The 27242-nt window shown below is 36.9% G+C and overlaps 5 protein-coding genes across 9 annotated transcripts in view; 2 read left to right on the top strand and 3 right to left on the bottom strand.

Moving 5' to 3' along the window:
• marchf8 (membrane-associated ring finger (C3HC4) 8) overlaps window positions 1-2722 on the top strand; it is a 90103-nt gene extending 87381 nt beyond the window's left edge. For all 3 annotated transcript variants that reach the window (XM_056760267.1, XM_056760265.1, XM_056760266.1), the window contains one exon: window positions 34-2722. In XM_056760267.1, the coding sequence (XP_056616245.1) occupies window positions 34-338 (305 nt within the window). In that variant the 3' untranslated portion in view covers window positions 339-2722. The remainder of the gene's footprint in view (window positions 1-33) is intronic.
• Window positions 2723-4044: 1322 nt separating this feature from the next.
• Window positions 4045-10105, top strand: vdac2 (voltage-dependent anion channel 2). Its single transcript, XM_056761127.1, has 9 exons — window positions 4045-4200; window positions 5869-5940; window positions 6031-6080; window positions 6323-6475; window positions 6574-6626; window positions 7441-7668; window positions 8285-8435; window positions 8588-8645; window positions 8971-10105. The coding sequence occupies exons 2-9, from the start codon at window positions 5874-5876 to the stop codon at window positions 9060-9062; spliced, it is 852 nt and encodes a 283-aa protein (XP_056617105.1). The 5' UTR covers window positions 4045-4200; window positions 5869-5873; the 3' UTR covers window positions 9063-10105.
• Window positions 10106-11206: 1101 nt separating this feature from the next.
• LOC130431153 (neurofilament medium polypeptide) lies at window positions 11207-16536 on the bottom strand. 2 transcript variants are annotated; one of them, XM_056760006.1, is made up of 4 exons: window positions 14943-16536; window positions 13706-13830; window positions 13337-13363; window positions 11207-13252 (listed from the first exon to the last, which is right to left on the bottom strand). In XM_056760006.1, exons 1-4 carry the CDS (start codon window positions 15933-15935, stop codon window positions 11377-11379), a joined length of 3021 nt encoding a protein of 1006 aa, XP_056615984.1. In that variant the 5' UTR covers window positions 15936-16536; the 3' UTR covers window positions 11207-11376. The 2 variants fall into 2 exon arrangements, with proteins under 2 accessions (XP_056615984.1, XP_056615983.1); XM_056760005.1 differs by having other exon boundaries at window positions 11207-13363.
• Window positions 16537-17312: 776 nt separating this feature from the next.
• Window positions 17313-20272, bottom strand: ifit8 (interferon-induced protein with tetratricopeptide repeats 8). Of its 2 annotated transcripts, none has more exons than XM_056761366.1 (2): window positions 18717-20272; window positions 17313-18578 (listed from the first exon to the last, which is right to left on the bottom strand). In XM_056761366.1, exons 1-2 carry the CDS (start codon window positions 18949-18951, stop codon window positions 17647-17649), a joined length of 1167 nt encoding a protein of 388 aa, XP_056617344.1. In that variant the 5' UTR covers window positions 18952-20272; the 3' UTR covers window positions 17313-17646. The 2 variants fall into 2 exon arrangements, with proteins under 2 accessions (XP_056617344.1, XP_056617343.1); XM_056761365.1 differs by having other exon boundaries at window positions 17313-18953; window positions 19490-20272.
• Window positions 20273-20508: 236 nt separating this feature from the next.
• comtd1 (catechol-O-methyltransferase domain containing 1) lies at window positions 20509-23682 on the bottom strand. The gene is made up of 7 exons (XM_056761367.1): window positions 23524-23682; window positions 22815-22927; window positions 22531-22636; window positions 22326-22444; window positions 21835-21889; window positions 21621-21754; window positions 20509-20729 (listed from the first exon to the last, which is right to left on the bottom strand). The coding sequence occupies exons 1-7, from the start codon at window positions 23558-23560 to the stop codon at window positions 20661-20663; spliced, it is 633 nt and encodes a 210-aa protein (XP_056617345.1). The 5' UTR covers window positions 23561-23682; the 3' UTR covers window positions 20509-20660.
• Between the last annotated feature and the right edge of the window lie 3560 nt (window positions 23683-27242).

Below are 27242 nucleotides of genomic sequence, written 5' to 3'. Positions count from 1 at the left end.
TAAATGTCTATTTCCTCTGTGTCTATTATGCAGGAATATTGGAATGGCCTTTTTGGACCAAGCTGGTGGTGGTGGCCATAGGGTTCACCGGTGGACTAGTGTTCATGTATGTGCAATGCAAGGTCTACATGCAGTTGTGGAGGAGACTCAAGGCCTACAACAGAGTGATATATGTGCAGAATCGTCCAGAGACCTGTAAAAAGAATGTTTTTGACAAACCCCCGCTTCTAGAGCCCAACTTGGAGAATAAAGAGGCACTTGGACCGGCGCAGTCGGACACAAACTCTTCGCAGTACACAGAGACAGACGACTACTGTATGGAGATTCTGCACGTTTGAACATTTGGCCCACTCACTCCCTCTGCTGGAAAAGCTTGTGCATTGCACCCTCCGGGACACAAGGGGGAGCCACCGCAGTGGGCACGAGGGCACGAGGACTGAGATTGAACTCATTCTGTCCTTTAGATGTTATTTTCTCTTTGTTTGTTTGTTTGTCCGATCTGTTCCTGTAAGTTGTTGGCTAACCATAATGAATCGGTGTGCGCTAGATCTCGGATCATTCCAACTACTGCCATTTGTACTGCTGTTGCACAAGATTTGAAATCCACCATTCAAGTTGTGTGTGTGGATGTGTCTGCGCTGGTTCTAATTATGGAGTCCATAACCATGCATATAAGCACTTTTTATTTCCCTGTTCTAGAGACCCCTCTTTTAATATTATGAAAGTCCTTTATACGTGGATAAGACATCACAACGACTTGAAGATTTGAGAATAAGATGTCACATTTTATATTGTTGCATTTGTATCTCCCCAGACCCTGTTGGATGACACGTAAATGAAATTTGCAGGAGCGATGAGGGAATATTTATGTTTTAGGCCTATTATGTAGTCATTCCACTTCTGAATTCTGAATTTAGTTATTGTGAAATTGAGACGACCCAGGTTTGTTTTTATTGCAGTTGGATCATTTTAAGACTATTTGTAATGTTTATCAAGGACTAGATTGACTAAGGCTCTAGCAAAAGCAAAACTCTTAGCATGTGCAAAAACAATACCATGACACATTATTGGCTGTGCTGCTGACTTTTGCATTTGTGTTAGACTAGTTAATCATGCCTTTGGTGTATGTTGAAAGCTTTGAGAATGTAAACTAGTTTCTACGAGTAATGTGACCTTTCTGAAGGAAGTTAACACCCGTGTAGCATCCTGAAACCACAGCAGTGAATCGGTGTATTCATCAGTTTGCCTGTATGATTTTTACCTATGGGAAATTTCTGCACACATTTTTTTAAGTTTCCCATTTCGTTCTTTTATAAACAAATAAACATTGACTTCTGTCACATCTGGATTATCAAACAGTTCATTTTCTGCTTTCTGCACCTTTTGGAGTTGTATATAACATTTGAGTTGATTTGAAACTATAACTTGAATAGCAGAAAAGGCTGATGTAAATGATGTTTTAGCAATGATAAAGTATGACTTGAATGAGCTAGCTGATCTATTGACATTTATACGTGTTATGCAAGTCGGCTTATGTTTTCTAAAACCGACATGGCAGATTTCCCATGGGTGTTATTTCAGGTATTTATTCGGATTTATGTTTTCAGTGTTTCTAAATGGCTTTATATGTTGGGAAATAGCCATGTTAGTTTAGGCCTTCGCTCTAACACATCGATTCTTTTTAAAGACTTTGACATGCACCTTCGCTTGATGTCCTTAGCAATGATATGCTCCTTATGACAGATTTATTGCATAGGCCCGTATTTAAAAAATCTGACTTTTTTCAAAGGTAAATGATGCCTCTGCCATCTAGAGCTATTTCATAGACAATGCACACATTTTTCTTTTGTATTTGCCTAGTAAAATATGATCAATGCAAAGAGATCATTTTTGATCAATAACGAACAATTTTGTTTATGCTGTAGTGATGTCTGAGTGAACTGAGCATATTATTGTCCCCAATTTGCACTACAAAAATGCAGCATTATTTGTAAATATGTGCAGCATTACCCCAGTCAGCTCTCATAACAAGTAAAGCCATTTTGTTGTAAAATACGGTAAATATGTACTCAAAATAAATGTACTGTCAATAAGGGGCTCTGTACTAGTTATGTGGTTTGACAAAGGTTGACCCATAACAACTCAAATTTCCATTTGGTGATGTCGTCACATTTTATTTAGTTGTTTTGGCAGTAAGACTAATGTGTTAAAAGGCATTTACCTTGTTTTTTTTCTTTAATAGGATATTTGTACAACAACGGGAGCTGGCTCCTTTTAAAAATCTTGAGATGGCGAACACCATTAACAGTTAATGATTTCCAGAATCTTTGTAGATGTTACTCCGCTGCATCATATTTGTATGGATGTGTTTAAAAGTGCAGTAATAGTATTGTTTGTCTTTGTAGAAGGCTTTAGTGTGTACAACTGCAGTGCATTACAACTGAATTGGCTTGAACATGAATAACATGACTGTTTCCTGCATCCCCCTATCCTCTTGGTGATTTCTCTTAAATATTAAATTGATTCTTTTAAAATGTTTTTTTTTCACATTTAAGCTTAAAAACAACCAAATAAAGTAAATCTAGACGTTATTTTGACCAGCCTTGTGTTGTATCAGCTGTTTTTAATATAATTACTGTAATAATAAGTGATTAAAGGTCTGCCTAGAAATGTTGAAAGATTTGTTTCCCAGAGAAAAATTAAATTCTCATTTCATAATTTATGTGTTGTCAATGCCTTCTATAATCACTGTCAAAATAGTTAACATCAGTGGAGTTGATGAAACATTTCACATTGTGGCGTTCTCACTGGATAAATAAGGGTCTTGTGAAACTGAAAGGCTGTAATTTACATGTATAGTTTTGTATTTTATGTATGTTTATATTAACCCACTCAATATTACCACACATATATCCGATTGATTTTAGGATCTTCGGGAAGATATATAAGTCACTTCATTTGTGATGTGTTTTTAAGAAAAGAATGAGTGTAGCAATAAATAAATAATATATTAAAATAGCCAGTCTTTGAGTTCAAGTGTCCATGTGACTAACAGTTTATTTGCAGTTTTTCAGAACTAAAACTTACATAGATCTAAAAAAACCTTTTCTACAGTATGTATAATAGAGAGATAGGGATAGATTGGTATAAAATATGTATACCATATATATGTATTAAATAATAATATGTAATCTTAAATGTGCTGCATATGTCACACACACTCATAAAAGGTTAATAAAGGTAGAATATTGAGAAATATAAGAATTATAAACTGTAAGCTTCCATATTTAATTCCATAATAAATGTCATGTTTTTATTTCTTAGATTGTAACAGATTAGTCCAATTAGCAACGGATTTGGTGTAAAATCCTAACAGTACACATGGTGATGTCACATTGTTAAATCTCAACATCTCCATTGTTCTGTTTGACAGGCCTTACATGTCACAATGTTCCTGTGGTTCAGGTGATATATCATTACTTGAATAGTGCTTAGGTTGTGGATTTGGATACCAGGAACAAAAATTGGTAAAATGTATTATAATGCATTGAGAGTCAGAAAAAAAATCAGTTTAACAATGAAACATTTCAAAATATATTTTACTTTGGTAGGCTACAATGATACGTGTAATATAACTATTATCATTTTAGACATGACAACTTTAGAAATGCTACAGTGACCTCATGAGGTCTGTAGGTGCATTGCACGTCATCTTACGTGCATTGGACGTCATCTAGACTCTAGAGCCACTCATTTTAGTTGAAAGTGAAATCATTATGCACTCAAACAAGCAAACAATACCTCATGACAGAGAAAACTAAAGATTTTATTGTATTTTACATAGATGTTTGTTTATATCTTAAAAACGTAAAAACGAACCCCGCAGTAGAACGTACATAAGTCAAGTCACCATGGTTCTCACTTATACAATACAAATACATGGACATTTCAAATAATTCTCTTTATATTATTGTTGTCGTTTAATTCATTCGTTTAACAGTTGTTCGCACACAATCTTTCTATTCAGGCAGTTTCGAGACAGCCTGGGGTCCTTGAGCAGGACGCTGTCGGCACGGTTCGCGTTTCATTACAGTCTCCTTCAGTTCGCCCTCCAACTGGCCAGTCCCACCACATTGGCTCAGCGCTGGGAATAAACTCGCTAAGCGTATTTAAATACAACCCAAACACCCCCTCTTACAGGTAAGTCATTAAGAGAAGTCGAGTTCACATGTTGGGTAAAGTTTAGACCGGGAGTCCTTATATCTCATACGTTTTACTTCATGGTAGCATGTTAGCTCGCGTTAGCTGAATCACTCACGGTACGGCCTGTTCTTATGTCACAAACAGAAAGACGGAGCGTAACATAGTCTGACAACCGTTGCGTGATATTATCGTAATACAGACATTGACTGAATCTGTACAGTCCGATCCGTGGTGCTTTGATTGTCAAACGTGAGATCGAAAGAAGAGCTCAAGCAGTACGGACTGATCGGTGTAGCATGAGTGCAGTGCAGCCTTGCGGTACTACAACCGGTTGACCTGAGCAGGCAGATGGAAAGGACAATTTGTGGATGTCTTCTGTTTGACATTTTCTCGAGCCCTCATGTTTTGGGTTCTGCTTTTATACTCAAAATATGGATGTGGTTCTTGCCTATTTAACCTTGCCCTTACTTTGCCCTTTAACATATAGCAGATCTCTTCATATACGTGAATGTAGCATCGATCAGAGGTCATGATCAGGACAACTTCATTTCTATGTATTTAATGAAGCAATATTCATAGTAAAAACACGGAGGAGGTTTCAGTGGAATGTTTCATCAGCTGTGTGGGTTATAACTTCCTGAAATGAGAGGCATTTACTATTTGAATGGCTGTCATAGCTAACATCCTGTTGCACTGTAACCAGACTCCAAATCTTTTATCCCAGCATGTTTTATGAGTTGTATTTGTTATCCTTACAGGTGCTGAACATGAATTGGTCTGAACACCTTTTATATTAAAAACGTAATTGCCTGCAGTTATTATTTAGTGAACTTTAAACTCTGTTCCTTCTGGGAATGTTTACTATTTAAAATGAACCAGACGTGGTTATCTTTTATATGTGCTCTTTTGCATTACGGTCTTTTCCTAGTTTAGGTTTCTTAATCTACCTTGATGAAAGATGTAATTACTTTTTAAACTTTAACATTACTTTGTTAGCCAGCAGAAAGTTCCTGTCAGGAACAGCAAATCTTTTTTTACCTACCTCACCTGAGACAATGGTGAAAGTCTCACAACTTTTGCAGGCTGTATGATGCATCTTCTCAATTATTAACATTGTAAAAATAACACTTTCCTATATATCCTGTAATCCTATATATTTATAAGGAGTGGATCCATAAGCATGCTATCGTCTATTCAATCAAACGGTGACACTAAAATAAATCATATTTCCTTTGGGCGGCCATACCTAAAGACGTTTACTCTGCTATAGTTTACTTCCGCATTCCCAACCTGAAAATGCAAAAAGGTCCATTGCCGTGTAAACTAACCTACACATATTCTCCACCCTTGTAGATGAGTCTGAAGTGTGTCGAGTGGTCTCTTCCTGTCTCTGTGACTCAGTTAGGTGTGGCCTGCTGTATGTTCAGATTAGCTCTCTGTCAGAACACAGCAGCTGCATTCACACTGCCTCATTTATCAAACTCATACAACACTCGCCTCTCTAAGATTAATCTCAGAACGCTAGAGATAGAGTTGACCACCCAAAAACGGTTTGCGTGTGCACTAGTTCACTGCCTTAACTTTCTTGTCACAGAAGGTGTCAGCCTAGTTGTAATATATTCTACTGATAACGCTAAAGATTTCTCCTGCTCTCTTCTTTTGTAGATAAAATGGCTGTTCCCCCAGCATATGCTGATCTTGGCAAATCTGCCAAAGACATCTTCAACAAAGGATATGGTAATGTGACTTATACTCCACCAGACTATTGCCAATGACTTTGCCTGAAGTCTTTATTGTAATTGTGTTCTCTCTGTTTATTTTTTAAAGGCTTTGGCATGGTGAAGCTTGATGTCAAGACAAAATCATCCGGTGGAGTGGTAAGAGTTAGATGATATTTTAATAGGGGTGTTTGGCGAGTATATGTATCCTATGGTGTGACTGCAATAACTAACTTACAACGAGAATAAATATCTCTTAATGCTATTTTATATTGTAGGCTAGCCATAAATGTTAATCAACTAAACTGTTTGTCAAACTTGGATTTAAATAACATTTCAAATCAATGAATGCTTTTTCTCTATCGCCGGCTTTCCTGAAAATCTACTAACTCTCACTACAGGAATTCAAGACCTCTGGTTCATCCAACACCGACACCAACAAAGTGGTGGGCAGCCTTGAAACCAAATACAAGAGGTCTGAGTACGGTCTGACCTTCACAGAGAAGTGGAATACTGACAACACCCTGGGCACAGAAATCACCATTGAAGACCAGGTGTGGATGCATTGAGAAGATCTGAATGATGATGAAGAATCAAATTGTGGTCATTCTGTCATTAAGAACCGTTATTATTATATAAATCTTTTTCTTAGATTGCAAAAGGCCTGAAGCTGACCTTTGACACAACCTTTTCACCAAACACGGGGTAATTCATTTCGGTCTCTTTGCTGTTTTGTATTAAGATTAGGTGTCAGAATAGCTTCAGATGTGATTTCTGTGGAGGTTTAGTAAAGCTCGAGGAAATGAGCGACGGCGTTTTGTCCTTCACTTGATTCAACCTGATCCAGTATTAAGCAAGTGTCATGTGTTACTTCTGTAGTTGCGCATTGATGTGTATGTCAAGGTTACATTCACACATAGTGGGACAGAGCTTGACAACATAGTCGCTGCGTTCTAAGAACTGTAATTCAGTCAGAAGAGAGTGGCACATGTCTGATGTGACTTGGGCTGAGCGCTGGGGTCTGTATTCTTAGATGACAGTCACGCTGATGTTGCATTCCTCCCATTATATATGACCGGGTCTTGGGATCAAGTAACAGTAAGGTGAAGAACAGTGTGCTTCCTAGCAGAATCCATGTGCTGTGAATATTATAATATAACCAATTCACAATCTTTTTGTTCTTTACTACGGTATCTGCAGATCAGTTGAGATGCCACTATGAAAAATATGCTGCTTTAAAAAGTTTGTGAACAAATGAGCGAAATGGTCTAGTTTGCTTTGTTGCTCATATAGTTATTGAAAGCCAATTAAAGTGTGGCTTGAATGTCAAATGCTGATGATATAAGGGCCATTTGTCAAGCTAATGTTGTTACTTGTTTTGAAATGAAAGAATATTAACAATCTAAACAGTTTAGATTTCTCCAGGTGGGAATGTCGGGCTCTTGTTAGTCATGTGATATTTAGTATTTTAGTACCTCTGACTGTGATTCTATTAAGTAGTGTTTTTCCTCACGTGTAGGAAAAAGAGCGGAAAAGTCAAGACTGCGTACAAACGCGAGTATGCCAACCTGGGCTGCGACGTTGACTTCGACTTTGCAGGCCCAACCATCCACGGCGCTGCTGTGGTTGGTTATGAGGGATGGCTCGCCGGTTACCAGATGTCCTTTGACACAGCCAAGTCCAAGATGACCCAGAACAACTTTGCTGTTGGCTACAAGACTGGCGACTTCCAGCTGCACACTAACGTGTAAGTCCTACAGGATCAGTACTTCAGTCTAAATGTGTGAGAGGTGAGATCTGAAGGTTTATTTTAGGGTGAATATTAATGAATAGTAGGAGAAATTATGTAGAGAGGTAAGACATTATTTTATTTCAAGGAAACTCTCCAGTTTATTTATAATGTTTTCATCAATTTATTGCACAATATCCAGTTTGGATTTTGTTATTTAATATTATAATAAAAAAAAGTTCTTAGGGTTGATTTTGTTTTTTTATGGATGACTTGGGCTGAAAATAAAACTGTCAATAAAAGTCCAAACTGGAATGAAATCGTTCAATAGTGTTTAAAAAGCATCCTCGGATGATACCTTGAGAAGCTGAGTGATAAAATGCAAGGAGTACATTACTGCAAATTCTAGACAAAGAAAGCTCAATAGCATTGCTCATATCTATTTAAGATTAATTTGCTTTTGAAAGCATCAATTGCCATAGTCAGATGTGTGTTTTGTAGTTTAAAAGAGTTTGTCATTATTCTTAGATGTGGAAAAATATTAATAATGAAGTGGTATGTACATTGATAAGCATTTAAGTGACTATTATAATGATCTAGTGGTTTTAATAGTAGTTTTAACGTTGTCCTGCAGCAATGATGGATCTGAGTTTGGAGGGTCCATTTATCAGAAAGTGAGTGATAAACTGGAGACGGCTGTGAATCTGGCCTGGACAGCAGGCAACAACAGTACACGATTCGGCATTGCTGCCAAATATCAGCTGGACAAAGACGCTACCATCAGTGTGAGTATACAAACCCTCTCACTGCATTACAAGACTCGATAAATCACACGAGTCCGTTTGGTCTCAGAAGAAATGTAAAACTACATACAAAAAATGATCAACTACTATGGCTGCAGAGATGCTGAGTCAAACATTTCTCTCTTTTCCCACAGGCTAAAGTGAGCAATGCCAGCCTTGTTGGTGTTGGTTATACTCAGACTCTGAGACCAGGTAAAGTCATGCTGTTTCTTTTGCGCTCTCTCATTTACACATCCATTTCATTGTGTAGGGGATCACAAATGAGAATTTTATAAGTGAAATCTTTTGTCTAAATGTTGATTTAATAACCAACAAATTGTCTTGCAGTAGACTTGTAGAGGTTGGGAATGCATTCTGCTCACCCACACAAGCACAAAATGACTCAGTTCTGCTCTATAACTGATGAAACAAGTTATTTCAAGAGATGTGTTGGAACACAAGCCTTTAATACTTAATACTATATGTTTTATGATCATTGATGTAATCCGTGTGTGATTAAACGGACTTGTTTTCGCAGGTATCAAGTTGACTCTGTCTGCCCTTGTTGATGGAAAGAGCATCAACGCTGGTGGCCACAAACTGGGCTTGGGCTTGGAGCTGGAGGCCTAAACTTGCTCCTGCTTAACATCAGGGACAAGGGAATATCAGAGATATCTGGCCTTAAATCCAACAGTAACCAGCAGGGAATTCAGGATGGGATGTGTCCAAAGGCTACATCAACAGCAATCATTTACCAAAACCGTTTCATGGTGTTTCAATTTGTCCTTTTTGCTCAAAATGCCCCGATTGTTTTGTTTGTAGTTGTTCTCTTCATAGACATTCACATTGGGTCAGCTACAAATCCATTTTTATCATCCGTCTCCAGCACTGCCACAGCAAAGAAGTTGGACAGAGGGCATCTGTGGCGTCCTGTTGTGTTTTAATTTCAGTCAGTTTTGGTGGTGTTGGGTTTGTGGCAAAGTACATGTCTCTCATTTCATCATTTGTATCTGATATTTCCTTAGTCGTCTGAATGCAACCACTTAACTCTATTAAAGGTTACACCTGCTATTATTTAAATAATATTATACCGTTTTTCTTTCCGTGCACGACAAGCTCAAGTAATTTGTTATTTCTTGACGGCCGTCAAGACTTTAAGAGTAGGTGTTGTATATGAAGTCTGCCCTTGAGCTGAGCAGTTTTTGGGTAGCTTTATTTGGGGTACACTGTAAAAAAGTCATGTAAAAAAACTAATAATGTGGCAGAAAATTACCAGAACATTTTAATTTATTTTACAGACATTTATGTTGTAATTTAATGCAGTGCAAAATGTCAAAAACAGGTAAAACGACTGTATAAAGAAATATGGAAAGTTCCTCCATATTACTACAGTATATTGTGCCCTACTTTTACTGACTTTTTTTAGTGTACATGGTCTGTTTGAAAAGTATGCTGGTGCACCTGAGCTTGCTTGTTTTGTTTTTAAACACCGCGCAGACGACTTCATGGATCTGACAGTAATGGTGGAATGACTCCTGTGGGTGTGGTATAAGTTCATTACCTTTTGCTCCCAGTGTTGCATAATGACCCTGATTCCCCGAGGCCATACTTACACAAAACCTCAGAGCTCCTTATGTGTATGTTTGAACTTTTCAATAAACAGTTTGAACTCATCTATTGTATGACAATGTTATTGTTATACAAAACAAGTATTTCAAAACCTTCAACTCTCGGGTGTGTCTGATTCTGAGCTGCGTTGCAACCTAAAAATAGTTAGAGGCAGAGGGTCTGATAGCAGATCAGGGGAAAAAATGACTTCTAAATCTTATTCAGTAAGATAGCACATTAAAGTTCAACACTTTCCAAGTCTTGTTGATGTCAGACTTTATACTAACTTTATCAACTGGACTGTATTGTATCACATGTCTCATGTCCAGTGTAAATTCGGGGTCCTTAAGGGGACAGTTCACCCAAAATGAAAATTCTATCATCATTGTAACACCTTCAGGTTGTTCCACACCAGTTTCATTTCTTTGTTCGTCTGAAAACAAAAGTTTTTGGAAGAGTGTAAGCTATTTTCAGTTCTAGGACCTCATTGACTACTACAGTAGGAAAAATGATTGTATATATTTTCAAATGTCTGTCTTTGTGTTCAGCTGAGCAACGAAAAGTAAACCGATATGGAACAACTTGAGGGTGAGTAAATGACAGAGTTATCATTTTTGGGTAAACTGTCACTTTAAGGTTATACAAATGCTGTAAACCATCAAACAAAACAAAAGCATCAGAGCATAAAAACCCTCCGATAAGCAAAACAATGTTCTCTGATGTAATCTGTAAACAATTATCACTACAAAACAGATTGATATGCTGAAATATTTATTTTGTTATTGCATCATTTTAACACATACATTTGGCTGATCAGGGCAAGGGATGTAGCAAAATCTAATATATGATTCATTCCTCATTGTTCACACATTCATTATGTACACCCATCTTACAGTGCAGACATTGCTAAAGTTCATGCTTAAAGGTACAGTTCACCCAAAAATGAAAATTCTGTCATCCTTTACTCACGCTTGCGTTGTTCCAAATCTGTATAAATGTCTTTGTTCTGCTGAATACAAAAGAAGATACCTGTAACAATGTCAGTAAGCAAACAGATCTCATCCCCTATTGACTGCCATAGTATTTATTTTCCCAACTATGGCAGTAAATGGGGGATGAGATCTGTTTGGTGACTGACATTCTTACAAATATTTTCCTTTTTGTTTAGCAGAATAAAGACATTTATACAGGCTTTGATCAATCTGATGTAAATGATGGCAGATGGCATTTTTGTGTGAACTGTACCTTTATCTAATAATCATGCAGTTGTGTATAATGTATATTACATTCCTCAAATTTTTTTATTTGCACATTCCATGTCTTTGTCTACTGAACATTAAAGGGCTTTGCTTGTTTCTCCAGGACCTTTCATGTTCACGCTGTCCTCCTTGCTTGTCTTCTCCAGAGCTTTTGCTTCTGGTTTGGTTATTGAATCAGATACTACGGCCTTCACTTCATGTGCACCACTGTCTGCTTGTTTGCTTTCTTTTGGGACAGTATCTTCACTTTTAACATCTTTGGTGTTTCCACTGTCAGTCTGAGGTCCTTCGGTTTTTACAGCCCCTTCAGCTTTCTCAGGCTTCTTCACTTCGCTCTCTTGAGTTTCTTTTTGCACCGGCTTTGCTTCCTTGGCTTTAGCGGCTTCATTACTCTGTGCTTCATCAACCTTCTCGTCTGTGACTTTAGTTTCTCCTTCGCTTGTTTTCACTGTGCTGTCTTTGCTGTCCTCCTGTTTCATTTCAGACTTCAATTTTTCTGATGCAACTTTAGAAAGTTCTTCCTGTGGTTTTTCTGGTGCATTTGATTTGCCAACTTCTGCTTTCTCAGGTCTTACACGGTCTATCAGTCCATCAGCTTTGCTGTCTTCTTTTATTGTGGATTCCTTCGGTTTTTCTTCCTCTTCCTTTTTTTTCTCGTTTGGTTTCTCTAAAGGTTTCTCAGCCTCGGTTATTTTGCTTGCGTCACCTTGATCTTTCTCCATACGCTCAGATTTTTTAGCTTCTATATTGGCCGTCCCTGAAATCTCATTTTTTAGGGAACTTATATTCTTTGACTTGTCCTCTGCATGTCCTGAAGCCGTCTGTTGTCCATTCTCAGTATTTTCAGGTGCTGGCTGTGGGTTCAGTGTGGGAGCGTTTACATCTATGGATTTCACTGGAGTTGTTTCTTTCTCTTGGTCTGCTGTGGTTGCGGTCTTGGATTCCTGAGATGTGAATGTAGCATCTTTGTGTCCATCATCTTCAGATTCTTGAGAAGTAACCTTAATAACCTCCTCACTGGGTTTATTGTTTATTTGAGCTGTTGTTTCAGGATTGTGCGGCTCCTCAGAAGTTTTCTCGTCGGGTACAGTTTTATCCGATTTTTCTACTGACAGGTCTTCTGACAGATCTGATTTCGGGATATCTTTCTCTGACTCTTTAGCTGGTTCATCTGTCTTCTTTACATTGTCTTCTCTGGGTACATCTGACTGTGCTATTTCTGTTTCTCCAGTCATATCATCTTTTAGATCCTTGTGCTGTACGTTCTTTGTGTCTTTTCCTTCATCTTTTTCTTCAATTGCATTTTTTGTTAGAATTTCATCTTGAGTTGGTTTAGAGTCAGTGTCCTTGTCTTGATGTACCTCAGAATCATCTGTCATGTTTTCATCTGGCTTGTCTTCTACATCATCTTTCTCTTCAGCTGGTTTGACTTCATCTTCTGCCGCCTCTACTTTAGGGTCCCCCCCATCACTATCCTCCACCGGTGCTTTTGGTTCTTCATCTTTAACTTCTTGTGAAACGTCACCTTCTCTATCTTTCTCACCATTCTCTTCATCTGGTTTGACTTCATCTTCTTCTGCCTCTACTTTAGGGTCCCCCCCATCACTATCCTCCACCGGTGCTTTTGGTTCTTCATCTTTAACTTCTTGTGAAACGTCACCTTCTCTATCTTTCTCACCATTCTCTTCATCTGGTTTGACTTCATCTTCTTCTGCCTCTACTTTAGGGTCCCCCCCATCACTATCCTCCATCGCTGCTTTTGGTTCTTCATCATTAACCTCTTGTGAAACGTCACCTTCTCTATCTTTCTCACCGCTCTCCTCATCTGGTTGGTCACCCTCCCCGCTCTTTTCAGACCCAGTGTCCAAAATCTCCACATCTTCTCTGGTTGTCTCTGTAATGATCTCTTCAACAAATTTATACTGAGGCTCTGCTCTGCGACCTCCCCCCTGCCTTGTGACACAAGGGAGAGTATAGATGGGTGACTGTCTATAAATGTATGGAACTGTAATATGTGCATCTGAGATTATAGAGTACCTTGACTCTTCACCTTCCAAAAGTTTTCTGTGAGGGAAAATTAATTAAAAACATTGTCATTACGGTCACCACTAATACAAAATCGACCCATATGGCTTTTCATTGACAGGTGGAGATATCTAATGAGTGCAGTATATATGCTATTTTATATTTGCAATTAAACAAGAACAAACTAGAGGTACACATAGAATTGAAGACTTGATAATATTTTACACATTATTTATGCAAAACGCTAAAAATATAATTATAAATCATTATAAGTTTATCTTGGCAATGCTGTAGCTTTACTTTAACACCAATTTGCCAATCAACCACAATGATTATTTTTTCAATTAAATGAATCAACTGTATCAGTCAAAATGTACGTACCTGTAGGAATAGATTTCAGCATCCAGTCCCATTTTCACATTGAGAAGATCCTGATATTCTCTGAGATGGCTGCTCATTTCATATTTAGAATTTTTTAGCTCGAATTCCAGCTCTCTTATTGTGTCCTGCACCAAAGATGAAAAGGTAAAATAAGTAAACATCATAAAAATGCATTGCAAGAACACACACAGCATTTACATTTAATCATTTAGCAGAGACTTTTATTCAAACTGACTTACTATTGAGGCAAATATTTGCAAGTACATTGAAAATAGGTCTCAGTTTGCTTAACACGGTACGCCTTTTTTCACATGAAAAAGATAGAAGCAACATAAATAAAGTGTTGATATATTGTTAAGGAAAAAGGTATATGAATTCTTTAGGTTAGGATGTGTATACAGCCGTGGAAAATAGGAAGAGAATTTACTAGAGAAATTACTATTTCTAGATACAGTAGTTGATTGAGTAAATTTAAATTTGTTTCATTCTGTGAACAAGTTATTTGATAGAAAATTGTTAAAGATAGTGTTATTTTTATCTGCATTCGTTTGCAGAAAATTGAAACGGGAAAAAATTGTCAAAATACACTGACATTACAACTAGTAAAGTTTACCTTTTTGTGTACTTTTTAAAATAAAATTTTACTTCCAAAGCATCGGGTCACGTTTTACACGCAGTTTTTGAAATAAATTTAGCTTAAAAAAGAATTGATCTTAGGATACACCTATATTAGGATATGAGTAAAAAATAAATATAAGATGGAATTAGCCAAAAAGTTTCACAACTTTTATACCTCTTTGCATTCAATAAGTCTTTCAGATTGCGGTGTTGGCTGACATAACATATTCTGGACTGAAATTACCATGATATATGTAGAAATGCTGAATAAATCTAAGCATCTAAATTCTAAGCATTTTTTAAGTAAGTGTTGCCAAGGTATATTTTATGAAAAATGTGCAATAGTAGCACGTATTCTATATACAGTATGAAATCATTTCCTGTATTTCTTAATGTCCCTACTGTCTTAATATGTATTAACTGTAAAGGTTCTTTGCAGCAATACAAAATTGTTAAAGGCTCAATAGAAATAAATCAGAATTAAATTCAATGAACAGTGCATTGGAAATGCATAAAATGAACACACAGATAATAATTATCACAAAATGACCAAATGTGCCTATTTCTTTCTTGTCATTAATCTGTATAGGCTTAAAAGCTCACTTGCATGGTTGCTCACCTGATAATGATGCATTTCAGCATTGTGGCGTTGCTCCAGGTCATAGAGTTGCTTCTCCAATGCTTCTCTCACACCTTTCACAGAGTCGAGCTCAATGTTCTTGGACTGCAGCTGTCTCCTGTGCTCCTGAATCTCTGCTTTAGTTGCCATGAGGGCTTCTCTGTTGACCTCAGCAGCTTTGGTCAATTTGGCGAGTTGCGCTCTAAAGCGCTCCTCAGCGTATCTGGTGTCAGATGCAGTGTGACCTTCAAGCTTCATCCTGATGTCTCTCAGAGCTGCAGTGAGATCACTCCTAATAAAATCACTCTTTTCTGCTATAACCTGACTGTCCTGCATCTGGACCATCATTTCTGCCACCTCGCTCTCGTGGTTCGCCTTCAGGAATCTGATCTCATCCTCAAGTGCTCTTGCTTTCCTGTCCATCTCTTGTTTGGTTAGATACGCATCGTTGATGCATTTCTTCAGCACCGTGATGTTGTCTTGAGCACCAACTCGACCACGCGTCTCTCGGTCGTACCTGTCTTGTATAGTGTTGAACTCATCCTCCAGGTTCTGACGGTTTATCTCTATCTGATGCTTTTGAAGCGTCATGTCGTGCACCTGCAGCCGCAGATCGTTCAGTTCACATTCATACTCTTTGGATAGCGATGCAGAGGATTTAGCTTTGAGTCTAATGTCCTCAATTTCTCTCTCTAGTGCTCTGTTTTGGTTCTCCAGGTGATGAACCTTCTCGATGAATCCTGCGAAGCGGTCATTCAGCCCCTGCAGTAACTCTTTCTCACTCACTTTCCTCAAAGGCATCGCACCTGCGCGTTTGTTCGCAAAATCTAGGCTATCGAAAGATTTTGCCCCGAAATCACTTACGATCTCGTGTCCTCTCAGTGGGGTTGTGGTGCCATAGGCAGACCTCGAGGTAGGTTGTGATGAAGGACGTGCCGCTTGGTACCGGTACTCTTCCCGTGTCCTGCCAGGTGAATGAAGAAGACGTTCCATCGCGAGGCCGATGCTTTTTCTTTTGCAGCGTTTGGTGACGGACTTCTGCTTCCTATATATACCGAAATAGATGCCAGGTTTGCGAAACGCAGCTGTCCATAATGTTTAAATGCACAGAATCAGCTGTAACAGCTCAGCAGCCTGCGCGCGCACTCCTCGCACATCCTCCGGGGGACCGCTGTGACGTCACGCACGCTCGCTGATGTGCAGAATCCCAACTCAGTCTTACTCGTATTTTACAACCACATTTAATGTGTGCTTTTTTTTATAAAGGCTCTGCATGATGTCAAGTGTAAACAATGATTTTTTGCTCGATTGCTTTTTTTCTAAAAACTAGGCCACGTTTCATTGATTTACGGCATTACGGTTTACTGTATTGTTAGATTTGCATATATTTACTGACGGAACAATATTCTTCACGCTATATTGCGCGTGTTTGTGCTGCAGAAAAGCACGAGTCAGCGTCACTTTCACACATGCTGTTCGGTCACTGGAGTCATTCCAACAGCGCAGCACTCACACAAGCAGCCAACAGCAACACAAGCACCACATGTACACTATCCAGTGCGTCTATAGACAAAACATATCATAACAGTAAAACAATTTGCCAGCTTTTGAAATGAATCTTACAATTTAAAATAAAATTACTATCATTTTCAATTTAGTTTTGCACATCAATGTGAGATCCAAGACATGAATCTTATACAAAAAGATGTACTGCACTTCCATGCTGCCGTAGGATGCAAATGCAGATGTTTATTTAAAAAATTCGTATTTGGACAACATCATTTTCATAAGTGAAAATACGCATTGTGTTCCCAGTAAGCTTTACTCTCATGACAGGATGAGAAGAGTCGAAATGTTGAAATAAACAGTTCTGTGTGTTTTTGATCAAGCTGTAAGATAAGGAAACTTGTTAGTGTTAATAGTTCTGCAATGTTAAAATTCATAAGAATTTATGTTTGGTGTGAGTCTTTGGAATTGCCATTAAGGTTTAGAGTGAAGGATGTTAACTACTACATCACTTCTGTATGAATGTGGCTTTATTCAGACCTTAAATAATGTCAAATTTATGTCGATGCTTCCTGATTTCAACACTGTTAGGTTTTAAGGTATTGTTAATGTTTATGATATTTAAATAAAATGTACATTACTTATCTTAAACATCTTGATTAGTCAAGTTATTTGTTTATATCACAAAAGCATGAATTGCAAAATTGAATTAAAATGAATGTTAAAAACTTTACATTGGATTATGTGATTCAGGATGGAAAATTGATGCGTATTTTGGGTGACATATTTGTGCTCTTCATTTTTCAGCACAGTTACATTACTATTTTTTTTTGTAAATTGAATTATTACAAATGACACAGAATCCATAGTGTATTGCTTTATTGAATTATTATTGAATGATAAACATTACTTGGACGGTAATTAATTTGAACTTTAAAACCACACTATTTTAGATTTAATAAACGCATATTATGATAAGCATAAATATAATATATTATAAACATCAATCAACATTTCCTTTAAGCTGGTTGTATAGTTGTTTAACAAACTTAATTTAACAAGTGACAAAGGAGAGTTGAAACAGCCTAATAGATGTATACGTATGCTGTTAAGGCTAATACATTAGTGAAAACAAATAAGGGAACAGCATTTTGAAACTAATTTAGGATGTTCCATGGAAAATAAAGTATGTCCTCTTTTATTCAGCAGCTGATGGGTTCTCTGTTTTTAATGAATCAAAGAACTTCTTGATTTGGTATGTGTCTTGTCTGTCACGCTGAAGAACTTTTTTCAGTCTGTTTTTGCAGCTGTTCCATTCAGTAGACACCCGACGCAGCATCATTCCTTGTTTGTAATGCTCAACTGCAGTTGCCTCTGAACCCAACCTGTAAAGATGGAAATCTCCATACATGCGATGCCATGCTTGACGATCAGCCGGCTTTAGGTCAGGAAGGGCCAACAGCTCCTGAAACTTCTGTTCTGCCTTCTGCGATTGTTTTGCTTCCGAGTATCTTAGAGCTAGCTCCAACTGTGGGTATATGAAGCCTGGATTTAAACTGGCACCCTTCTCTAAATACTGAATGCAAAGGCTGAGCAACCGTGGGTTGTGTGTGTCTTTCATCTGCATGGCTTTCCAGCGATAATTGTTGGCAATTTCGTGATGCAAACGCGACGAATCTGGTGCTTTTCTCACCATTCGGAGCAACACTTCCAGGGCCATGTCATAGCACTGCTCTTTCTTCATGAATTTGGCAACATGCAAAACAACACCAAGGTTATCCGGTGCCATTTTAAGTGCTTTTCTCATGTATTCCCACGCCTCAGCGTTTCTCGTGTTCTTGTAGCACTTGAGTCCCAGATATACGTGAATCATTGCATTGTCTGGGTGCAGCTTCAGTGCTTTCTTCAACTGGACCACGGCAGGAGACTCTTCAAAACGTACGCGTCTGAACTCACCAACCTCCAGTCCCTCCAGACGGAAAAGAGCAAAGGCATAGCCTGTGTTCCATTCCTGGTCATCTGCATCTTTCTGTAGTGCCCCAAAGAACATCTCCTTGGCTCTGATGTAGGATTTTCTAGAGAACTTAAGAAGCGACCAGGCTTTTTCACTTTGGACCTCTCTGTGAAGATCTGTTGGGGACGGGGTAGGAAAAGCTCTAAAAATATCTTTCACTTTCTCTACGTAGGATTTGACTTCGGCTACATTTCCGATGACACTGTGCACCCAGGCCAAGTTTCCATACGTCACAATCAAATTTTTTTCATCACCTGTCTGTTCCTTCATCGCCAGTTCCAAGTTCTTTAGTGCTTCATCATTAACACCTTGTAGATGTTTGATGTAAGACAGAAAGTTGTAATCTCTTTGTTTCACATTTTCTTTATATTCACATTGCACTGCTAGTCTTTCACAGATTTTCACATCAAGGAAATTAAGATCAGCTTGTTCCTTTTCCAAGCCCCAAGTGAAGTGGCAGGACAATATTTTAAGATCCTCCTCCGACATTTCTTAATGAAAGCAGGGAGAAATATTGTTATATGTTAAATACATCAGTGCCACTGTGTAATCTCAAAATGCACACAAGTAATGCGTGTCTGTTTGTAAAAACTACGTCAATGTCCTAATCTAACTAAAACCTAGTCCCTGTCCGGGAAACCGCCACTAAATGTTCAATACAATAAGATTTTTTATAACATGCTTTTATAATTTTTTACTTAATTGTATAATTTTATATATATTTTGTATTTATCTTTTATCAAGTGGTGATCTATTTGGTTACAAATATTTATACAAAATGTAAAATACATTAGCTTTTAAGCAATACATTTTGCAAAATATAAAATTATAATAACACACTGTATACAATTATGTGATTAGTAAATTATGGCAGCATGCTTCTATATTTACTCAACAAAATAATGTGAACGATTATATTCATTTATCACAAAGTTGGTTATAATTTTAAACACATTTTCAGTATAACTGTAGAGTATTACAGTACAATAATTATATATACATGTTTATTATTATTGATAGAGATTACCTTCTACAAACGTCTGAACCACAGGCTCTTCGGGTGCTCTCCGGATTTGTCACGTTGTCACAGGACGCGATTGGTTAAATACAGAACTTTGCCTGACAAATATTGAGTTAGGTTTCGCTTTCCACTGAATACTTCTGAATCACTGAATACTTATAAACGAAACTGCAAGGCATCAGTGTATCAGTAAACGACACATGTACTTTATTTGACTCATGCCAGTATACAAACTATAAATTAAAGTGCAAAAGGAATGGTGAACTACACTATGAGGTCAAAAGAATACGAACACCCCCTATCATAATGGGATTCCAGTATCCAAATCATTTATGAACGTTGCTTTAATATTAGATAGAAGAGTCATAACCAAACTGTCAAACTGAAAGCACGAAACTCTGTTTCCATTCTTATATCATTACGCGCAGTTGCAATAACTCGAGCTCACAGAAATACTGCGTAACACCCAATGTTTATTAAAAGTGCTTTTATGTATATTTGGCGATGTATTCGTAATTGTAACCTTTCAAAAGTATAAAGGTTAAAATGTAAACAATTTAGGCTACATGACGCTGTAAAGCTATATTTTGAAGGAATGAAATTGAACCTTTGCAATGTAAGCAGTAGTTTCAAACAGTAACTTTAGGTAACACAGGTTGTGGGTTCGATCCCAGGGGATTGCAAATGCCTACGTAAAATGTATAGGATAAAGCAACGTAAATCGCTTTGGATAAAAGCGTCTGCCAAAATGTTACTATATGTGAATGCTTTAAGTCTCCATCTAGCGGCTAAACCTTGTAAAGATTAAATGTATTTTAATAAACCGGATGAGCCGGTCGTCACGTGCGTGAGTGTTCGACCAGAGTTAGCAAAACATTACATTTAACGTAAAAAAACAAATGTGGAATCCGACATTATTACACAGATTGATGCTTGTTTTTGTTTTATTGTCTGTGTTTGTTAATAGCTGTGACGAAGAAGTTCTGAGCTGTTTAGCAACGGCCTTACTTCCAAAACAACGGAGGTAACGTTAGGCTAATGCAAACCTTTATTTTCTGCCTACTATAGTCACATCAATTGTCACATATTCTGGATTATCTTTTAATCGCTAGGGTCAGACCATCTCCAACAGTGAGCATACTAAGATCAATGCGTTCATCTTTGTGTAACTTCTTGTTTAGTTTGTCATGGTTTGAGAGGAGAGGTCATCCTCAGAAGGGTTGATGACCCGCCCACCCCACAGCACCTGACAGACGGAAAGATAGACAGACAGACAGACAGACAGACAGATAGATAGAGAGGTAAGTGCGCAAACTTCACCACGATATTTCTTTGGCGGTATTTACAACACATTTATCGTGTAGTATTGTGGCCTACACATGTGTTTCAACGACAATCCACATAAACAAACGTGTCCCAAAGTAGACCTCTGCAAAGACTGTGCAGTAGTTTTAATTAAGTACAATTAATACACATTAAATTAAATATACAATAAATTGTTATATTATAACCAAAGTTAACTTCCGGCCAGCTTGAAACCCTCTAAAAATCATTATGTCATTTATTTCCATAGGTTTATAGAAAACCTTTTTATGTTTATGACATAATATTTATTACCAGTTCCATTTACCTATACATTCATTTCCAAAATAAGAGCATATTTAAAAATATTGCAATTATTTTTTCGTACTTGAGTTTATTGAGATTTTTTTTATTGTGTTAAAGGGATAGTTCACCCAAAAATGAAATTCTGTCAGTAAAACAGAGGAAACACAGAGAAGGATTTTAAGAGGAATGCTTATAACCAAACAGTATTTGGTCACCATTGACTACCATAAGTAGGAAAAATGGTTGTCATTAGTGCCCCAGAACTGTTTGCTGTCTTACATTCTTCAAAAATCTTCTTTTGTGTTCAACAGAACAAAGAAAATTATAAAGTATAGCAGTCTATAGTGGCTAAGAACTGTTTGGTCATATAATTCTTCCAAATATCTTTCTCTTGTGTTCATCAGAACAAATACATTTACACGCATTTGGAACTGTGAGTAAAAAGATGTAAATGATGACAGAATTTTTATTTTGGGTGAACTGTCCCTTTTAATAGGAAAATGAAAAATGTTGTACTTAACATACTTACATTGTCAATCGCAATAATGCCACCCTTTCGAACAAGCTGAAGAGACTTTTCATAGTATGTTTCATAATTCTTCTTATCAGCATCAATGAAGACAAAGTCATACGTTTCGTTTTCAGCAGCAGTTAAAAGTTCATCTGTTGGGACAGTACTTTTAGTTTTTTAGCTCCACTTATAAATGTAATAGGGTTATATACTTCTTGTAGTCCATCTTTACCCAATGTTTCTTCTGCAGGCTTAATACGAATATCAATTTTGTCTTCCACTCCAGCCTAAAACAGAGTTTGCCGTTATTGCTGTTTGTTATAATGTTGCATATACATGTATTTGATTGGGTGCTATATTATAGCTATACTATACAGAAGAAAATGCACTGTGCTTGTTTGACTTTGCTAATTGATTTTATCAGCGCTCAAATGGGCATCCACATTCATCTCAGTCAGCACATGCTAGAATCTGATGGACATTTCTGCATCTCTCTCTTTTCTCACTCTCTTTTCTGGTCAATCTGGCCTTAAACTGATGACTGCATTCTCACAGTGGCAGGCAGAAATCAATATTGAAAATGAGACATGTGAAGGTGTATTTTAAACACTTCAGATACAGATATCTGACAGACAATAATATAGACTAAAAAATAGTGTGTTCAGTTGTAGTTAAGTTTATGAAATAACAATCTATTAGTGAAATATGTTTTGCTTGCCATACCTCTGTAAAAAAGGCTTTGGCTGTGTTCACATATTGCTCATTAATTTCACAAGCCACCACACGTCCATTCTCAGGTACAAGCAGAGCCATATTCAAGGCGTTGTATCCCGTGTACAGGCCTAAATTGTAAACATTTTACAAGTGATCAGTTAATTTAATACACAAAATCATCATTATTTGTATGATTATTTTGTATTTCATTGACCTATTTCAATTGCTTTATTGGTCTTGATCAGTTTAGCTAGATTAGCCATAAACTGAGCTTGCTCCGGTGCCACCATCATTAGATGGTTGGGATCCTCCATAGTTTTCTTAAAACAGAAACATGCAGGTAAAAAAGAAATGAGTATTTGCTGACCTCTAGTGTAAGCATGTAAGATTACACAGATCTAACAAGACAAACCTAACTGTAAGTTAAATGCACATTGCACACAGTTTTTGAGTTTTCTATGGTTGCACAGAAATGTTTCTGTGTTTCTATATACATACCAGACGTAGTTTGGTAAGAACTGGATGCTCTCTGAGAGAGTTGTTCACCACATACTGCAACAGCGGGTTATCTCCTTTATGACTTTTGCTGATAAGGGAAGAGCTGCATATTCCTACACATAAATTCAATGGATTTTATATAAATTATTGCTGGAAACATCATTCAATAATACATTTAATAATATTTAAAAAATATTGGAAAAATATTACATTTAATACTAACAGACATCCACATTATATTAAATAATTAAAATAAAATAATACATTTTGCATAATTGTTATATGTATGGTTACATATATTTCGTTCCTGTAGCTTAGTTGCTACGGTATTGTGTCAGTAGCGCAAAGATTAATAGAACACATTGCAAGATGATACTAGCACATTACTGTGAGTCTCTTTGGATCTGCCAAATGTATAAATCTCAATGCAAAATGTTTAAATGCTTGAACATTCATTCATTTAGCTGATTCGTTAATCCAAAACAACTCTGAAGGTATAGTTTTATCAGTATGTGTCTTCTTGCTGCTAACCCAAATGCACTTTGAAAGGAGAAATGCAATGAAATCACACAAAAACATATACCGTAGGCTAGGAGAGAGATTTTTTGTAACTGAGGCTAATTTGTAGTAAAGTTGAATTTGTATTGCAAGGGTCAAATTATTATAAAGAATAAATTATTATAGATTACCATAATCGACATAAACATACCTGTCAATGCCAAGACGAGTCCAATAGTACAAAGCATCTTAATTCTGTAGCCAATACTATAGTGACACAACAGAAACAAATCACGAATAATGTGAGCAAGTAAGACTTTATCCCAGCTGAGAGGAAAAGTCCATGTTTTGTTTGTTTGGACTCCTAAGATAAAAAACACTATTGTGTGCAATCTATTGATTTTAGTAACAGCTACAAGTATTTATCGTCAACAAGGTTGATTTACAGCGGCAGAAAAAATGAAGAGACCATTTTAGAGGCCGTTTTTCTGATTTCAAACTATTTATAGGTATGTGTTTAGGTAAAATGTTCATTTTTGTTTTATTCAAAATAATATAATATAACAACATTTCTCCCAGATTTCAAACAAAAATATTGTTTCTTTTGCATTTATTTGCAGAAAATGAAATCAAGAGAATCAGGTCAAAATAACAGAAAAGATTCTCTCTGTTTTTTCAGACACAAAATTTTGAAAAGACAGCAAGTTCATATTCACTTTTAAGCAATACACCAGTAATATAATTGTATTAAGTACAGAAGTGATTTCTTTTATGTGACGTCCTCGATTTCTATCACAGTGTTCATGTATCTTGTCGTTAACATTCAGTCTTTCACATTGCTGTTGGTTGACTTTGTCATTCCTGAGGTTAGATTTTGTTGAAATTCAACAAAGAATCAACTGTAATGACCACAATACATCTAGAAATACTTTTGAAATTAACATTTGGAATGGTCTCTTATTTTTTTCCTTGGCTGTATTTGGTGCTTATCTAGAGAGAGAATAATGACTGACACATAATTTGCATGTCTGTAGAAATGGGATTATAATACTTCAAGAGGTCATCACGCTGGTTTCTATTCATTTTCATAACCTCCACTGACTTTTTAAAGCCAAAAAAGGAACAAATATTAGTTCTCATTTTTAAATTTCAGCTTTTGTTACATATACCTTTAAACCCAAAAAACGTCCAGTGATCTTCGAAAATATTTGTTTCATCAAGTGGATCCCAGGGTGCTCTTTATTTTGATGTTGTAAGATAAGGCACTATTCTACAGTACTGTGTGTCAATATAGTGTCAATAAATGTGTGCACATTACTCAAGGCAAGTTGTCTCAGACTGTGAAGAATGTGGTAACACTTTACAATCACATTTTATTTGTTAACATTAGGCAATGCATTAGCTAACATGAACTAACAATACGTAAAACATTTTTGTACCATTTATTTGCCGTGTGTAGAATTCAGTGACAGTAAGTATATTGAAATGCGTATCGTTACGTTCAGGCAGTCTACAACAGTACAATAGAATTAGAAATATAGAATAAAAACAGGCTACAATAAAATAAGATAAAAGAGCAAAGTAGATAAATTAAAATGAGACAGAAAATATAATATAACGTTCACAAACACATTTACAAGTGTGGGTGGAGAAACAAGTATTTACAACAAAATTTACAGTACAGTATAAAGTGAACAAATGAGTGTGGGGCGTTCAAATTTGTTTCTTGAAATGTATTAATCTTTGTTGAAGTTTATGTCAATACAGTTGTTCATGTTAGTTCATCGTGCTGTTGACCAATGTAAGATACCACAACAATGTATTAGGTTTGCTGTAAATAATATTGCTTGTTAGTTAGCTAATTCATTAACTAACTGTTAACAAATACAACCTTATTGTAAAGTGTCAGAGAGTAGTGTAAAGTGGTGTAGGTATTGTATTATACTGCTCTCTAGTGGACTTCAGTATGTATACACATGTAGGCTACTTGAAGTAGAAGCTACCTTTGCCTTATTTTACCTTAACCTCTGGGACATTCATTGTAGCCGAACTTAAACAAATATTTTCATTGTCAGTTTTTGTAGTAAAGCACATCAACATTGCCTCCCACACGCAGTAGTATATTCAAATAAAGTGTAAGTGTGTCATAGGGTAAAGTTGTTTACTTCATCTCATTACTGGCATTTCAAACGGCATGTTTGTCAGCGAAACAAGCAGAGCACAATGCTTAGAAAATATTGCCACTTGTGTGAGACTCTCAAAGGAGAAACGCACTTCCTCTGTCGATTCATTAATTAGGTATGCAAGGATGCAAACAAATCTCCCTGCCCACACATAAGTCATCAGCAGAGAAAAATGGGCCATGACTAGCGCTGTCTTTGAAACTCGCTAATGCTACCCGTAATGACACGGCGAGGTGCCTCCAAATAACGTTTGCGGTTCAGGTTCGCTCGGTGAAAAAAAAGTCCTCTTTCTCCGATTGCTCCGGGAATCTTACGTGACGCTAATTGTTTCTGCTACGTGTGCCAAGTACCCACTGTTCCCCAACACATTATACAGACAGAGCCCGGTCCCTTGACTGCTTTCTGTGTCTGTTTAAAGACTGAAAGGATGCCTCTTGCCATCTGTGAAAAGTGCCTGTTTTCCTCTTCCTGGCCCTGATTCTATTTGCTCTTCCTTTGGCTGTCAGTGCATCACCTTGATATATGCTCACAAATCCTCTCGGAGGGGTCGGATGAGGAAGAGAATAAAATCCCCCCAAAACAAGAAAGAAAGATACACCCAAAACTATTCATGAAACAAAATAATTCAGTAGGTTGCGTGTTTGTTTTCTCCAAATAAAGTGGTATTTTTGAAATAGGTTTTTCATACGCATCCAGGAGATGTTTCAGCTTTCTTCTCATTTGCATTTGGAGCTGTCTGCATGCCTAATATAGAAGAAAAATCCACATTTTTAAGTACAAGTCAATAAAAGAATGTGAAAAACAAAGAGCTCTATTAATAAAGTTTTTGTTTTTAAAACAAGTATTGTAAATCTTAAAGAGTAAAACTAATGTCATAGAAAACGTTATAAAAAATGTACGAAAAAGGCTTCTGTATGTCAAAATACTGGAACTCTTTCTACTGTAGAGGTCGGGTATGCGGTACTTGCTGTCTTGCAGCAAGTGGCAGTATTGTCTGTGTAATATGACATTTAGACTAGTTTGCCATTGCCTATCTGAATGCACACCGTGGAGGAGGTTTGTAATAACAAGACACAGTAATCTGTCTAACCAGCGGCATTATGGACGTACAAACTGTAAATTTATATTATAAACTTGAGAGATTTTGTGAAAAACTAAAACTATATTTAAATAGTTACATTTTCAAGTAATCAATTATTTTCATTTTAAAATGTAAAACAACAATGATCACCACAAAGTTATATTATTATCATTGCCACATCAGAACTGTAACATTTTTGCTCTGGTGTTTATTTTCATCTGTGTTCATATAGAAACAATCATTTTGTTTACTTAACCTTTTCTAGCAGCACTTAAAATATAAAAGTGTGTGTGTACGCCGAAATACGCTGTTACCACTGTTTTTCCTACCTTTGTATCTCTTCCTCATTTCAACATTAAACCTGTTCTGCATAAAGTTACTAGGTGCAGTCGTTTGACTTTCAAATCACTTATGCATCTTTTTCTATTAACCTTGCATGTAAATAAATACAGATTTTGCTTTCTATGGAGCTGCACGTAGAAATGACAGTCCTCAAAACATCAAACAAACCGCCGGAGGGCAATCGCACCATCTCAAGCCCTCAATGTTAAAGGCACTGACACCTGAAACAAGGTGCAAAAAAGACAAATGTCATTTTTTCATAAACAATTAGCGAGAGAGCCTTCAGATTTGAGGACGGCTCGTCTTTCAGGCTGTCGGCTGCTC

Source organism: Triplophysa dalaica, chromosome 11 (assembly GCF_015846415.1).
Source record: "Triplophysa dalaica isolate WHDGS20190420 chromosome 11, ASM1584641v1, whole genome shotgun sequence".
NCBI classification, from domain to species: domain Eukaryota; kingdom Metazoa; phylum Chordata; class Actinopteri; order Cypriniformes; family Nemacheilidae; genus Triplophysa; species Triplophysa dalaica.
Note: the sequence above shows the minus strand (reverse complement) of the source record. Positions and strands in the feature narration are given on the sequence as shown.